We start from the raw sequence: 15,443 nt of genomic DNA, 5'->3' as shown, positions 1-15,443 counted from the left end.
GCATGTTGCAAGCTGGTCGCGCATAGGGCTAGTGCGCGAGGGACTCGGATCGGAAAAACAAAAGCCGAGCAACACGAGTAGAGCAGAAAAAGGATCGATAAATCAACACAATCAATACAATCAATCAATCATCCCATACATCATATCCAAACCCATCATTCATTTCAGGAAGCCCAGAAACAGTGCTTCAATCTGACACGGGGAGTCGAGGCCGGGCTGGGGAGCGGGCGCCGGCGGGGGGTGGTGGGCGCAGGGCAACAGCGGGTGGTGGGCGCGGGCTTGCGGGTACGCGCAGGCTGGCGGGGGGTGGGCGCAGGCTGGCGGGGGGTGGGCGCAGGCTGGCGGGGGGTGGGCGCAGGCTTGCGGGCAACGCGGCCCCGCAGAGCAGCGGCACACAAGCAGGCAGCTCTTTTAGCTTTATTAAGCTATAGATGTATGTTAGTAGAGATTGTAGACAGGTTTAAAGTTATTCTTAGAGCTTAAAAGCATTAACTTACACACAGCATGTTAGTTAGATCTAAAGAACAGGAGCTTAAAAAGCAGAAGAATTTATTTACCTCTGTTGCAGCAATTACAGCACGCACGTGACCTGCGCTGCCTAGGGAAATAAGCATTATGCTGCCTAGGGTAACAAGCACAAACACAGGGCAAATGCGCAGCGCTGCTCTAACAAGCTAAGTTAACGCTTAAAGCAGGTGAGCTGCTGCGCAGCTTACCTAGAGGGTGTGTCGCGTATACTAAGAGCCTTGGCTGGGGCTTATAGCCTATACTAAGAGCCTTGGCTAGGGCTTAGAGCCTGAGACTAGGGCTTAGAGCCTGGGACGCAGCTTGGGATCTAGAGATATTATGTTCCGAAGCTCGGTGTATATAAGAAGAGCCTTCAGCTCTCTTAGATAGCGGAGTCACTTCATCTAATCTTCTAAACAGCTACTGCTAGGCTATTTTATCCTCCACAGTTAGCCTTCTCTAAAAAGTTCTTAGTAGTAATTACTCTAAGTGTAGGCATTTTAAAAGCGCTGTTTATAGAATTTAAAGCGTCTAGTTTATCTAGATTAATTAGGTTCCATAGGTTTTTACTAAGAGTATAGAACTAGAGCTAGATAAACTAGAGAGGCTAGCTTGCGTAGTCTCTAAGCTATTACGCTTCTGTTAGAAGAGAAGCTTCTTGTTACAATCTCTAAGTAGACTATAAGCGAATGCCGAACAGCTACTAGATTATACAACAACTAGTAGTAGAATTTCTCCTTAGCTGCACAACAAGAGTAGCAACGTAGTAAGGCACGTGACTGGCTAGAAGCCTTAGGTAGAGGCTTAGCAAGTGACTACAGCGCCTACAGCGCCTACAACAATCGCAACTAAGAATAGCATTTATAGCAGTTACAGCAGTTACAATAGTTAAAACTTGTGTATATAGTTTTAATCTAAACTACTACTTAGAAGGTATAATTAACGTTTAGTCTTTTCTTTACATAGACTAAGTAGTACTAGTGGTTTTTAAAAACACTATACTATTATATATATTATATATATATATTCTAATTATTATCTCTCTTAAGATTGCTTCCTCTGCTTCTTATACAGCATAGAAAAGCAAACTACAATTAGGTAACGCCTTCTAACCTTCCGCAGCTAGTCTCTTAGACTGTACAACTAAGTGCCTGCCTGCTCTTCTTCTTACCCACCATCTATCCCTCTTTTAGCCTGTGTACTAAACTAGTAAAAGCTGTTACAGCAGCCTACCTAGTAAGTAGATATTGTAACATTAATTACTACCTTCTTCTAAGAAGTATAAATCCTCTAAACCTTTTTATTTAATGTCTTAATAGTTAGGTTAGCACTATTAGAAAGTACTAAGCTACCTATATAAAACAAAGCAGGTTGTAAAAGAAATTAACAACATGTAGCTAGAGATAGCAAGTCTCTATAAAATGTTATAAGAAAAGAATAATATAATAGCTAAAAAGTGTCTTAGACGTACACTACTAAAACCTATTAGTAAAGCTGCTGAAGACTTTAAACTATTCATTACTAAATGCTACTTATATATAACCTACAACTAAGAATCATTCTAAACAAACAAAGAAATAATATAATAGATAAGACTCTATCTAGATAAACACTCTATAGTGTAGTTTTAACTACAGGCTAATAATTAGAGAAGCTATAAACTATATAGCTAACCTTTTAAAAAAGAAACTAGGAAAATATTTAAAAGTTAATAGATATTTAAAGAAGCTCTTACTATAATATATAGCCTAGTAAATAAAGAGAGCATAGCAGCTAACAAAATAGACAATCTTTATTAAAGAAAAGAAACTATCTAAGTATACATAGCTAGGTTTAGAGAATACTAAGCATAGTGTAGCTAGATAGACTAGAAAGCATTATGTAAAATGTTTTATAAAGAACTTAAGAATAGCGTACAAGATAAATTTATACACACTAGAAAACTAGAAAAGCTAGAAGATTTTATAGAAGTAGTAATAATGTATAACAACAGGCTTTGTAAACAGAACCTAGAAAAGAAACGTAGCAATGTAGAATAAAGAATAACATTTTTACCTAAGAAGAAGAAAAGCCTATTATATAATAAAAAGCTAGTAGATCTAAGTAAAGCTAAAGCTATAATAAAAAGAGATAAGAAGTAACTCTAGAATAAAAAAGAAAACACAACTACCTTTTATAAAAGAAAAGAAGAAAAGGTTAAAAGAAAAAGCTTACTTAAATTTTAGAAAAGTAGGCTACTTCTATTAGAAATGTCTAGACTCTAAGAAGGTAGATAATAAAAATACTCTAGTAGTAATAAAAGCTTACAATATAGAAAGAGAGTTAACCTCTACTAACATTAAGAAATAACTTAACTAAGAACTTTACTAGTAATGTAAAGAGAACTATTAGAAAGTAGAGAGTTAAGATACTTATAAACTGTAACAAGTGTTGTAACAGGCTACAGTCTATAAAGAATAGTAGAGCGTATTCTAGATTAAAAGATATGTTAAAAACATTATGTAAAAAGAGAAACGCTTTTCTTTTAACATCCTTAAAGAAAGCATCTATGCATAAAGATTAGCATATTAATACCTTCTAGAATAGTGCTGTATATGTAGAGAGAACTATAAGCTATAAGAATGTAACATACCTTACTATTAAGCTCTAATCTAAAACAACATTAAATTATACTTAGTTAAAAAGCTTATAGCTAAACAAGACTATAAAATTCTAAAAGAATTCTATAAATAGAATTTTTCTAGAATATTATAAAATAGCATATAGACTTACTAATAAAAACTAAAAGTTTTAAAGAACCTAAGGCTAGTATAGAACAAGCTAAGACAATCTTACTAGCGCTAGCTATTAATAAGAGGGAAATGTTAAACTAAGCTAACTAGTAGCAGTGCATTATCTATAGAAGCATAAGATACACTAAATTAGCTTATAAATAGAAAGAACACTCTATCTAAATAGGTAGAGAAAAGAAATATCTTTATTAAACTTAGTAATAATTAATTCTAGTCTAAACAAACTTAGAATAATGTGTAAATAAATAGTACTAATGCTATACTAGGTACTGCGCTAAACATTAGTCTATAAAACATCTAGCAAGATAGTAGTTACATAATAGCGTAGGCTAAGAAAAACAAAACAATTTTATAAGCAAATAGGCTACAACATGTAAGAGCCTAAACTGTGTCTACTGTAGGCACGCTAACCTATGTAAAAATCTATTATAGATTTACTATAAGAAATCTAAAGAATGCGTATTTTACTATTTCTAGTAAAAAGCTACCTAGCAGAACAACTAGTTACTATACTATAGAAGAATTAAAAAATAAGGATTGTCTGTTAAATAAATGCAATATAGAAGACTATATTAAAGTAAGGCTAGAAAGTATTAAAAGCCTAGACTCTAACGCATACATAATAGACTTAGTAGACAATAGACAAGACATAAACATAGTCTTTAACAACATGTAAACACTAGAAGCAGTTAGACAATGCATAGAATAAAGCCTAACTATAAAATTTACTATTAACAGCTATAAAAGCCTTGTTTTAATTAACAGTAGATGCTTGTTCACTAGACTAGATTCTAAGTAGGTAGAAAAGCATAACATTCTATACTAGATAAAAAAAAGCCTATTTAAGATAACATTAGCTAACACATTCTTTATTAAATATAGAAGTAGATAGATTAACTTAGAAACCTAAGACATAGATTTCTATACTTTAATTACTTGTAAATAAAAATTAATAAGCATCTTTTCTCTTAAAAACAAGTATTAGGCGCTAATAGGCTATAGTTAGCGAAAACAACACAACCTAAGTATAAACTAGACTAAAATAACTCTAGAAGCACTAGACTAAACAAGGTAAACTAAATATAATAGTAAATTAAGCGTAACACATGCGTTCGTAAAAGAAAATCTAAGTTAGAAGCTTAAAGAAAGAAAAACATAGAGGTTTCTATACTAGAAACTAAAAGTAACGGTAATCTAGATAATGTAGGAAAACCTAGTAGAAACTAGCTTAGAAAAAATCCTTTCTACCCTAGAAACTACATAAATAGAAAGAATTAGCCTAGCATAAGCAGTATAAATTCCTAGGAAATAGAACAACTATTAAGATATATTTAAAACTCTAGAGAACCTAGAAGAAATACCTTCTTATTAATTATAGGATTATAAAATTAACCTTATTCTAGATGTAAAACAAAAGGTGTATAAAATAAAAGCTATAATAAAGGCATAAAAAGAAGCGTTATAAGCATAGATAAACAAGATACTAGTAAAAGTAAAAGTAAAGTAGCATTAGCAGTTGTCTTTATGCTAAAGAAGAGTAGCTAGCTATAGGTATGCTAGAACTATAAAACTGTAAACAAAAACATAATTAAAAGCTAGCACCTCTTGCCTATTATCTAGAATATTATAGACTAACTATAAGAAACAAAGCATATAATAAAATTTAATAACGTACTTCATAGGCGAGTTGCTTACACACCTAAGTCGCTTACTTTTGCTAAGACCCCACCCTAACAAACTCTATTATAGCCTATAACAACCCGCTCTGGCACTATATAGTACAGTACAGCCTAGAATATTATTTAAATACTACTTCTGCTTCTTACTTACATGTTTGTGTGTTATGCCTAGTCTAATTGCACTGTCTGCAGCGCCTTTAGAATAGCTTACCTACTTTAGCTTGCACCTGCTTCTTTGCCTTTTTCCTGTTACTGCGCGCTCTAAACTCCTTTAGAGCTGTTAAGCGTAGGCTTTTTTAAATTATTAAAGTTTTTTCTACCTTAATCTGCTTTTTTTTATGTAATTTATGTTATATAGTAGCCTTATTAGCTGCTTAAAGCTTAGTAATTTCTTATTACACTAACACTAGCTTATATGTAATTATTACTGCCCTTTTTAAGACCTTTTTAAATGCCTTAACTATAAAAGTTAGTAAACTATTTATATGCTTTTAAATTCTTATCTTTATAAGCATTAATTATAACCTAAGTTCTAAAGTATTACTTAAAGTTTACAACTACTAGAGCTTGTTATATATAAGTAGTAGTAGTAATAAAGTGCGCAACTTTACATTAAGGCCTATTATAACCTATTATAGGTTAAAAAGAACTAATCTAGCGCCTTAGAACTTTTCTTAGATATTACTAAAAGTAATTATAGCATTATAAGCTACTTTAAAGCATAGTAGAAACTTTATTTTTATAATATAAGTAATTTAGTTGCGCATAAGGTTTTTAGCTTAGCGCTTATACACTTTCTTTAAAAAAGTAAAACAACTTACATTAAGTAGCTATAAAAAGTGTAATAAGTAAAAAAGCATATAAATAGTAATAATCTTATTATTTTTATAGTATTACTAAAAATAAAGTAAGTTATAGCTCTTATAGCTGTTAATAACTAGTAGATAGTAGCTACTAACAGTACACTTCTTTATATACACATTAAAGTGCTTTAACTAGTTTAGACTAAGCTAATTAGTAGTCTAGCTGCACTTAAAGATTATAATAACTTAATCTTAAAGTAGATTTTCTTTTTTATACTAGTTTAAAAAGTAGTTACTACTTTAAAAAATAATAAAAAGTAAAATAGCCTACTTTTTAGTATTAATGCCCTAAATAGCTGTTGTCTACTTCTAGTTACCTAGCTAGACTGCTTTTAGCTGTCTTTATCTCTCTAAACTTGTAATAACTGCTCTAGTAGATATCTAGCCTATTATAAACTTTATCTTATTAAAGTTATACATGTTATTATTCTAGATGCTATACTTAGCTTTAATATTTTTTATAAAGTTAAACTAGCTTTAAATTACTATAAGATCTTTATAAAAAGCTTTTTTAAAGTTATACTTACACTTAAACTTTACTTTAAACTCTAAGTAACACTTAATAAACATATTAAGCTAGTTTATGCTAACATAGCTTATATTATGCTTAGCGTGTAAAGAATTAGCTATATTAGCTACAGCTGCTAGCTAGGGGGGAAATCCTTATGTATCTAGCTTAAGTATGTGCTAAATAATTACCTACTTCTTATTATTAGTTAGCTTTTTAGCAGTTAGCTGTATAATTAGCTTAAAAAAGTTATCTAGTGCGTTAGTTACTTATTATTTTTTAAAAAACTCTATAGATAGCTGCAGCGTGTTACTTAAAAAGGGTTGTGTTTTATTTAAAAGCTTAAAGCATAAGCTACATTTAACATTCTTTTAACATGTTTAAGTAGTGTTATTAGAAATGCATTAGTGTAGGAAGAGTAGTGTAGTAGGGTCTTAGCAAAAGTAAGCAACTTAGGTGTGTGAGCAACTTGCCCATGAAGTACGTTATACAGGGTAGCTTTAATAAAATAAGAATCTACAAAGAAGATAAATACCTAACAGCTTTTAAAACTCTATAGAGACTGTATAAATTACTAGTAATGCTGTTTAGTTTAATAAATACTCTAGCTACCTTCTAAAGAATTATTAATAAACTACTATCTAAATTCTTTAACATATTTATATTAGTTTATTTAGACAACGTTCTTATCTACACTAAAAACACTTATAAAGACTATGTTACTAAGGTAACGCTAGTACTAGACAGACTATGCTAACATAGGCTACATCTATAGCTTAGTAAATGTAAATTTAATGTCTAAGAAATAGAATACCTAGGATTTATTATTTATAGAGAAGAAATTAAGATTAACTTAAAGAAAATATAAGTAGTTATAAAATAGCTAGAACCTACTAATGTAAAAAGCATATAAGGATTTCTAGAACTCTTAGAACACATCTGCTAAATAATAAAGAAATACTCTAGAATAGCACAACATCTTACAAACGCTATTAAAGAAAGAGCTTAAAAGAAGTTTACATAGACTTTAGAAATAAATACTATCTTTTTAAAAATTAAACAAGCTATTAGTAAAGAACTAGTTATTAAAATGTACAGCTTAGCTTTTAAAACTAAAGTATATACAAATGTGTTAATAAAAGTAGAAGAAGTAGTATTATATTAAAATAGAAAAATTAAATATATAAATATTATAAATCTCTAATGTTTAAACATCTAGAATTAGAACACTAAGTAAAAAGCTAAAAATTAATGTGTTACTAAGCACTTCTAAAGCTTAAGCAGCTGTGCATAGAAGTTCTAGCTAAGTGTAATGTTTGTAAGAAAAACAACCTAAGATAATATAAACTATATAGTAAACTCTAAGCTATTACTACACTAGAGCAACTATAGACAATAGTAATAATAGACTTTATTATAAGACTACTACTATTACAGAAACTAAGCTTAGAATAGTTATGTAATATAATAGCTATAGTACTAGAAAAAACTATAAAGTTTCTATATATATATAGCTATTAGAAAAAACTATTACTGCTGTAACAGCTTGTACCGCGTTACATGCTCTGCAGCTTAGCTCTCTCGCTTGCGCAACAAGTAGCGCTTTAGCAAGAGGCACACATGTATATCTTAAACTTGTAGGGCAGCTTCTCTACTGCTTTGTTTAATCTAGTTAAGTTACACTACCTCTTGCTTGTAGCTTAAGCGTGCTAATTGTAACATTAGATTAAACTCTTTAGGTAACATAAAAGCTTAAGTACATACGCACATGCACACGCCTAAGTTTTTTTAACACACGCACACGCACACGCACACGCACACGCACACACTCACGATTCTAGGTTAAGAGACAGTAACATACCCTGTTATATTAAAAGTAGAGACAGAGCGTAACCTTCACGCACATAATCCTAGGTTCTGCTAGAGATAGGTTAGCTTAGCTGCTACGCTCTAGCTTCTACTGCCTACGCACACGCGCATAATATAGCTTAATTCTACCGTGTATAGAATAACCTAGAGCCTATATTGCAGGCTACTATACTACTACTGCTATTAGATGATAAAGAATAAGGTTAATAAGGCTATAAAATAATTCTCTAGTAGCTATAATAAGTATATACTAATTCTAATAAGATTTATAAGGCTTAGCAGACTTTACATAAGCTATAATAAAACAAAAGTAAGCTTTTACTAGCTTATAACATACTCTATAAGCAAGTTGCTTACACACCTAAGTTACTTACTTTTGCTAAGACTCTACTAAATACATTATAACAAAGTTTATATAAATTTTAATGTTAGGTAACGTTTAAATGCGGTAATCTTTTTAAGCCGAGGCATTTCCTTTTCTAGAACGACTCTAGAGAAGCTAGCCTAGAGAATTAATTATAGATTTCACTTGCTAGCGCTCGCGAAATAATTTAATGTAATTGTGTATAAGAATTACAACTTAGACTAAATTAGACACTTCTTAGACTTAGATATAGTTAAACAAATAATTAATACAATATTATTAATAAAGCTATTACTAGCAAAAGTAAGTTTTCTAATATAATATAACAGCGTAGGCAACACAATAAGTCTAAATACAGTAGGAATCCACTTAGAGGCATATAGAAGTGCGTGGGGATTTAATAACCTAGGAATTCTATTAACACCTATAGGCCTTGTACAAAAGGATATTAGAAAACTACTAAGCTAGCTAAGGGGAGAGGTGCGACTAAATACTTGGGAGAATAGGGGTAACCGCAGGTGGCAGGGCCGAGTCAGGGTCGGGGCCGATACGGGGACCCTTCGGATAGGGTCTGAGCAACCCGAGATGGAACGATTCATGAGAATCATTACAAAGAGAAGCAATTAGCTACATGACTACCTTTCCAGCTCTTTCTGTGTCTGTAGAAGGAACATTCTTAACAATCATTCCCATGCGAACCGCCCAGTCGTCCCGCCCTGTTTCTGTAATCAGGTCGTTTGCAAGATCTAGTCGTCGTTTATACGCTTTAGGCTGCGCAGCTACCTTGACCAGGTGGCCATGCATCTGTAGTTCGTCCGTCGAGGTATTCGCAATCGCTAGCAATCCAACCGACCCGATCAAAAGAGCCAAAAGCAATATCTTCCCAAACTGATGGATGTTACTCGCTAAGGCGGCTGCAAGATAAACGGTAACCGTAGCTATTGCCGTAACTCGGCTCTCAAAAGTTGATTCGTCTCTGAGCCACTGGCCAGATGTCACAGCTTTAAGGTGGTCAACCAAGCCCTTCATCCTTATCCATCTGTCCTGACTAAGAAGGATTAACAAATCTCCATTTTCGTTGCCTTCCGACCGCCCAAACCACCCGGGATTGCTCCTTCGTGATATCACGAAGGCGTTAATGGCCCGGGCTCCAATGAGAATTCCGACCACGGCGATTCCCCACCAATCTCGAGCTAGAGCCATAAGGATGATAGCCACGATGCCCCAACTCACGGCCATGAAGTACGCAGCTCCAGAGACAAAATTCAGGTTATGTAATGGAACAACCTTCGATGCCATCTTCGCCCACCATTGCTTGTGGTCGTCGAGCTTGGTAACCTTGAGGGTGGTGAGGTGGCCTGTGCGCCCCACTTTCTGGAGGTAGTACACCGTGGCCGGGTTCTCTACTCGAAACACATAACCCGTTGTTAGCGCACCACGTGCCGGGTACTCGCCATTATGGAGATCGGTGGCCCTTTGCTGAAGGTGGATGCCCGGTACTAGCACGAGCAGGTCCAGAAGCGACGAGGTCCCAGTTAACGCGGTTCGCTCTTGGACCGTCGTGAGGTCAGCAAGGGCGATAAGCCCAGCCGCATCTAGTGACATGGCTGGTGTCTTCGGGTGGATATGGGTATCAAATTTCATCTTTATCTAAAGATTATTAGGAACTTCGACCCTGTTCAAGAGCCAGGCTACGTACCTTATCCGGGATGTACATCAATCACGTACTGTTGCAGATTTGACGCCTTTTGAGCAACCTTCCTAGGAGTAGGAGTCTCGGAATTCCAAAGACATAATCTAGGGCGTCGGGGATGGGGTGTCTTTCGAGTACTTAGCCTGATGGGATTTATTTCCTTTTCCGCCAAAAGTCGCTCGAGGAGGAGCCGAATATATGCTCGCAAACAATGAAAAAGGGCTCAAATGTGAAATCAAGAGGCGCGGAGGGGCCAGAGGTTTTTGAGGGGTTGTGGCTTCGTCAACGCCTACTCAATGGGTTCCCAAGGTCGAAAGGATTTATCCTCATGGCAGGGATAGGCTGAGGGGCGGACCAATACCATTCTGCAACACGCCGCTATTAGGTAGGTATTTCTCAGCCTCGGGTGCCAGACTTCCACAGGCTTGCGCTGCCGCCTCCATAAAAACAAAACCACTTTTTGAAAAAAAATACCAGGTGCATAGGGAAGAGCAAAGTTCATCCCACCCTTTCGGATAATCTCGTGCATCCAGCCATGATCAAGCTTTATTGGCAATATTCAGGAAGCGAGATCTGTGATTTACAGGTTAGAGAGTGCCTTAGATTCATATAAAGTTCATCCAACCTGCAGTCTCAGACTCTTCTTAAAATAGTCTTTATCTCGTAGTTTCTTTTTATCTAGCATTGCCCATTGACTTAGCCGCAACCACATCTTGCTGTCATGGCAGGCATACGCCTATACGATTATCGGAAGCTGACACCGCTTGATAGCGGTCAGATACGCTTGCTCAAGCTCCATCCGGGAGAAGTTAGCTCTGAACTCAGAGGTCAGCTGATCGTCAACAATATTAAGTCTACCAATAGGGGGCCTATGGGGTATCAGACAAAGAGTGGCAATGACACAAGAGCTGGCGCTTCTACGATAGAGTCGACCATGGACACCAGAGCCTATCAGAGCAACACGCCTTCGCAGAGCTACCGAGCCTTGTCTTACACATGGGGAACAGGTCATCCGTCCAATCATATTACCATCCTTCACGACAATGAGCCCTATACGATTCCTATCAAACCCAATCTGGAGGACGCTCTTATCCAACTCCGCTCAGCTGATGTTGCGCTATTCTTCTGGATTGACGCGTTATGCATGGATCAAAACGACAATCAGGAAAAGAGCTCGCAGATACCGATGATGTCCGAAATATACAAACAAGCCGCCAGTGTGTGTATATGGCTGGGCCGAGAAGAGAAGAAAAGTGACTTGGCTCTGTGTTTCATCAAGCGTTGTGTCAACCTGGACGACATCGACCACCTTTGTCAGGATCCCAAATACGCGGAGGAGTGGGATGCATTACTATCTCTGATGAGGAGACCATGGTTCAACCGGCGATGGATCGTCCAAGAGCTAGTACGAGCGACCACGGCCATCATTTATTGCGGCAACAAGTCTCAACCGTGGCAGGAATTTGCCGACGCTGTTTCACTGTTTTCGTTCAAACAAGATGATATCCGAAAGCTCTTCCAGCGATCGGAACAGTATAATCATCACCCAGACTATATTGGTGATCTGGACGAGTTAGGAGCAGTGAAACTTGTGTATGCTTGGGACAACGTTTTCCGGAAGTCTGAGGATGGCCTCTTCCACGAGAACCTATTATCTCTAGAAGCCCTCGTGTCGTTTTTGACAGTATTCGAGGCTTCTGATCCTCGTGATACTCTATACGCCATCCTTTGGTTGGCCAAAGATGCGAAACCTGTGGATAGACACGCTACTAACTGGGGAGAACGTTTAAAGGATATAATCCGCGAAGACCAGAATAGCCAGAGGGAACAGTTTGTATGGGAAAAGGTTGAGTCTCCACTTACTTTACCGAGGCTCGGGTCCGACATCGACTCCCGCAGGAGACGCGCATCGAGTGGGAGCATGAGCGAGTATGACGGACAAGATGACTCACAGGATGGTCGCAGCGTACTTAGCGGCAACTTGCTACACTCAGACCCAGACAGCCTGCATATAAGTGCGGCCGTGAACCCTCTCGAAGCGGTGGTAGAACAGGATGAAAACTCCTACCCTACCAGAGTTGAGGCGCCGCCGATTCGCATCACTCAACATCTCACTGAAATATCGGGAAATACGGCGGGACGTAATCCGAAGGGATCGTTATCCAAGGATCAGGCTCGAAAGGCTAAGGGAGTGCTCAGGAGAATGGTTGGGAGCATTGAAGGTCAAAGGGTCATAGTCAACTACGAAAAGAGCGTCTTTGATGTTTGCCGAGATTTTCTAGAATTCGTTATTCTACGATCTAAGTCCCTAGATATTCTATGTTATCCCTGGGCCCCCGAGCCGGATAGAAACAAAAACGAGCGGCCCCTCCCCACCTGGATTCCAAGCCTTCGCAATAGCGCGTTTGCCGTTGGGCCAAACCGAGCATATCGTCGGGTGAATGCCGATCCCCTCGTCGGCAAACCCGGGTTGGATATGAAGGTATACAATGCGCATAAAGATCATCCCGCTACTGGTTGGAGCGTATTACCAGAAAACCCGCGTATTCTAGTTCTCCGGGGAGTCGTGTTGGACACAATAGGACAGAGATTCACGCCAGCAATTGAAGGTGTGATTCCTCTGGACTGGTTAGACGCTGTAGGCTGGACTGATCCCAAGGTCTCTCCACCAGACGTCTTCTGGCGTACTCTGGTTGGGAATCGAGATGCGCATGGAAAACGACCGCCCTCGCATTGGAAGCGTGCCTGCAAGGATACATTTAGCCGGCGACCCCAGAGTGGAGACCTCAACAGCAAGGATCTCTTGTCATATAACTGCCCTTCTGCTGTATATCATTTCCTCAAACGCATGCAATGCGTCACGTGGAAGCGCAAGCTCGTAATGTTCGAGAAACACAGAATGCCGAACCATCTTGGTCTCGCACCCGCAAAAGTAAAAAAGGGCGATCTGGTATGCATATTACACGGCTGCAGCGTGCCCGTTATCTTGAGAAAGTATGTGAGTGAAAGTTTGCCCGTCAAGGTAGACCAAAGTGGCTGGGGCTCAAGGAACGTCGAGTATGAATGGGTGGGTGAGTGCTACGTCCATGGGTTTATGGATGGTGAGGCTGGCCGACTGCCGGGGAACCCACAGGAGGATAGTGCAACTCTCTCCCCACTTTCGAATCCTGGGGATAGTCTGACTCTCTCCCTTGGGGATAGTGGGAAGTTTTATATTAGATAAAGGAATTCCATAGTATACACGTACTTCAAATATATAAGCACCACCTATACTAGTGGTTTCCTAACGGTACAGGGTCTTTTTCAATCACCACTGTAAGGGCGCTAGTCTTTACAAACGATGATAATGCACCGTGAGGCCGGAAGCGGCTCGTACGACGGTCCTTACGCACAACAGGTATATATACTATTCTGTACCCAGATCAACTGTTGGTTGATTATTGAACCTTTTGGTTGTATTGGCGTAGTGGTATAGAGCTCCGTCCTTATAACCACCATCTTTCCACGACTACAACCTCCTAATAGTTATTAGCTACCGACTTAGACCACCACCAACCGAGAGGATCCCTCGGCCCAGGCCTGTGTCGTGTCGCATTCAGTTAGCAAACCCTAACGCTAGGCGAAATAAGGTACCAAACCGACCGTGAGTCGCCATGCGCGCTACAATTTAAACAAGAGCCTGCACACTAAAGTTTTGTATGCAAAAGTAGTAGCTTTGACTCTAAAAAGAAAGATCCTCACCTCGCCTCTTTAGTAACCCAACCGATAGTAAACTTATAAAACATACATAAAAAGTTAGCAGTTAAAGCTAAATCTAGTTAAGAAATAATAGAGCAGTATGCAAATTAAACTTAACAACCTAGACTAGAAATCTACTCTAGAGACTATATGTACCCTAAAACTAAGAACTTTAAAATACTCTAACCCTCTAGGAAGCTTATATAAAGAAGAATAAAACTATATTAAGTTTTATAAACCTAATAGAATAACTATAAGTTAAAGCTTCTTTTGCATATAAAGATACATCTATAGTTTTATATTTCTAAGTTAGAAAAAACACTTAATAAAATTTCCTTATTAACATAAAAATAAAAAGAGATATAAATAAAGTATAAAGTAAAACAGATTATTAGTAATTAAAAGAATAAAAAAAAGTTCTTAGTAAAATAGTTTAAGTAGCTTACTAGTAAAAATACCTATCTCCCTGCGACTGCTGCGGGTCAGGCCTTGTTCGTCTCGATTGGGCATCGCGCTGGATCCGACCCCCTTTTCGCTCCTCTTTTTGGCCTAGATCGGCGGACTTGACCATGGCGCCACCTATTACGGTATCCGATATATGGCCACGGATCGCTAACGACTGGAATCCGTCAAACAGAACCCCTGGAATCCGTCCCCCATCCTGTGCCTAGATCCTATTATAATAGTAGGTAAACTTTTAGGCTTTAACCTAAACTTGCCCCTGCTAGTGTTTTTTTTGCAAAAATGTATAGATGTGGTGGTGTTTTGCTGCAACCCTAACTGCGCGGTGGATTTTGATTTTCCTGCGCACGCAGGCATCGCGCGCGCATTGCCGCACCAGCTACCAGCGCTCCGCCCGCAGACCACCACCTAACCCAGCGACCACAACAACAACTATGACCGACAACACAGCTCTCTACTTCCTAGCTGGGCTCATGGCATCAATTCTCTAGCGCAGCGACAGCGCTGTTAATTTTATTATTCGTTTTGCTAGGAAACGCGCACAGGCTCTGCAGTTCGCGCCCTAGCGACAAGCCTGCGCCCGCAGACCACGACAATAAAACCACGACAACCACAACAATCACTAACACAATAGGTTTCTCCACCTTCTAGCTGTGCCTAGGACATTAATACCTTAACCTAGCGACTGCGCAGTAGATTTTGATTTTCCTTTGCAGCGACGCGCGCACAGACTCTGCAGTTCGCACAGCAGCTACCAGCCCCGGCTGTCGACAACGACTTCAACTACCACCACCACCACCACCAACGCAACAGGTTTCCCTACTTCCTAGCTCTGCTTAGGGCATTAACGCTTTAGCCTAGCGACTGTTGATTGTAAGTTTGTTTTCCTTTGCGGGGATGCGCGCACTAGCTCTGCCATTGGCACAGCAGCTACCAGCCCCGACTGTCGACCACGACTTCAACTACCA

At 38.2% G+C, this 15,443-nt stretch overlaps 3 protein-coding genes across 3 annotated transcripts; 1 reads left to right on the top strand and 2 right to left on the bottom strand.

Moving 5' to 3' along the window:
* Nucleotides 1-9,209: 9,209 nt before the first annotated feature.
* Nucleotides 9,210-10,226, bottom strand: BDR25DRAFT_248480 (uncharacterized protein; the record flags this gene model as incomplete). The annotated part of the gene is made up of 1 exon (XM_033685977.1): nt 9,210-10,226. One exon carries the CDS (start codon nt 10,224-10,226, stop codon nt 9,210-9,212), a length of 1,017 nt encoding a protein of 338 aa, XP_033539466.1.
* Nucleotides 10,227-10,996: 770 nt separating this feature from the next.
* Nucleotides 10,997-13,498, top strand: BDR25DRAFT_386967 (HET-domain-containing protein; the record flags this gene model as incomplete). Its single annotated transcript, XM_033698036.1, has 2 exons — nt 10,997-11,202; nt 11,251-13,498. 2 exons carry the CDS (start codon nt 10,997-10,999, stop codon nt 13,496-13,498), a joined length of 2,454 nt encoding a protein of 817 aa, XP_033539465.1.
* A 60-nt stretch (nt 13,499-13,558) lies between these two features.
* On the bottom strand, nt 13,559-15,394 carry BDR25DRAFT_363805 (uncharacterized protein; the record flags this gene model as incomplete). Its single annotated transcript, XM_033696793.1, has 10 exons — nt 13,559-13,573; nt 13,615-13,644; nt 13,693-13,759; nt 13,816-13,854; nt 14,487-14,655; nt 14,795-14,883; nt 14,934-14,960; nt 15,019-15,097; nt 15,162-15,258; nt 15,341-15,394. The coding sequence occupies 10 exons, from the start codon at nt 15,392-15,394 to the stop codon at nt 13,559-13,561; spliced, it is 666 nt and encodes a 221-aa protein (XP_033539464.1).
* Nucleotides 15,395-15,443: the final 49 nt, after the last annotated feature.

Source organism: Lindgomyces ingoldianus, assembly GCF_010093535.1.
Source record: "Lindgomyces ingoldianus strain ATCC 200398 unplaced genomic scaffold BDR25scaffold_81, whole genome shotgun sequence".
Classification (NCBI taxonomy): domain Eukaryota; kingdom Fungi; phylum Ascomycota; class Dothideomycetes; order Pleosporales; family Lindgomycetaceae; genus Lindgomyces; species Lindgomyces ingoldianus.
Note: the sequence above shows the minus strand (reverse complement) of the source record. Positions and strands in the feature narration are given on the sequence as shown.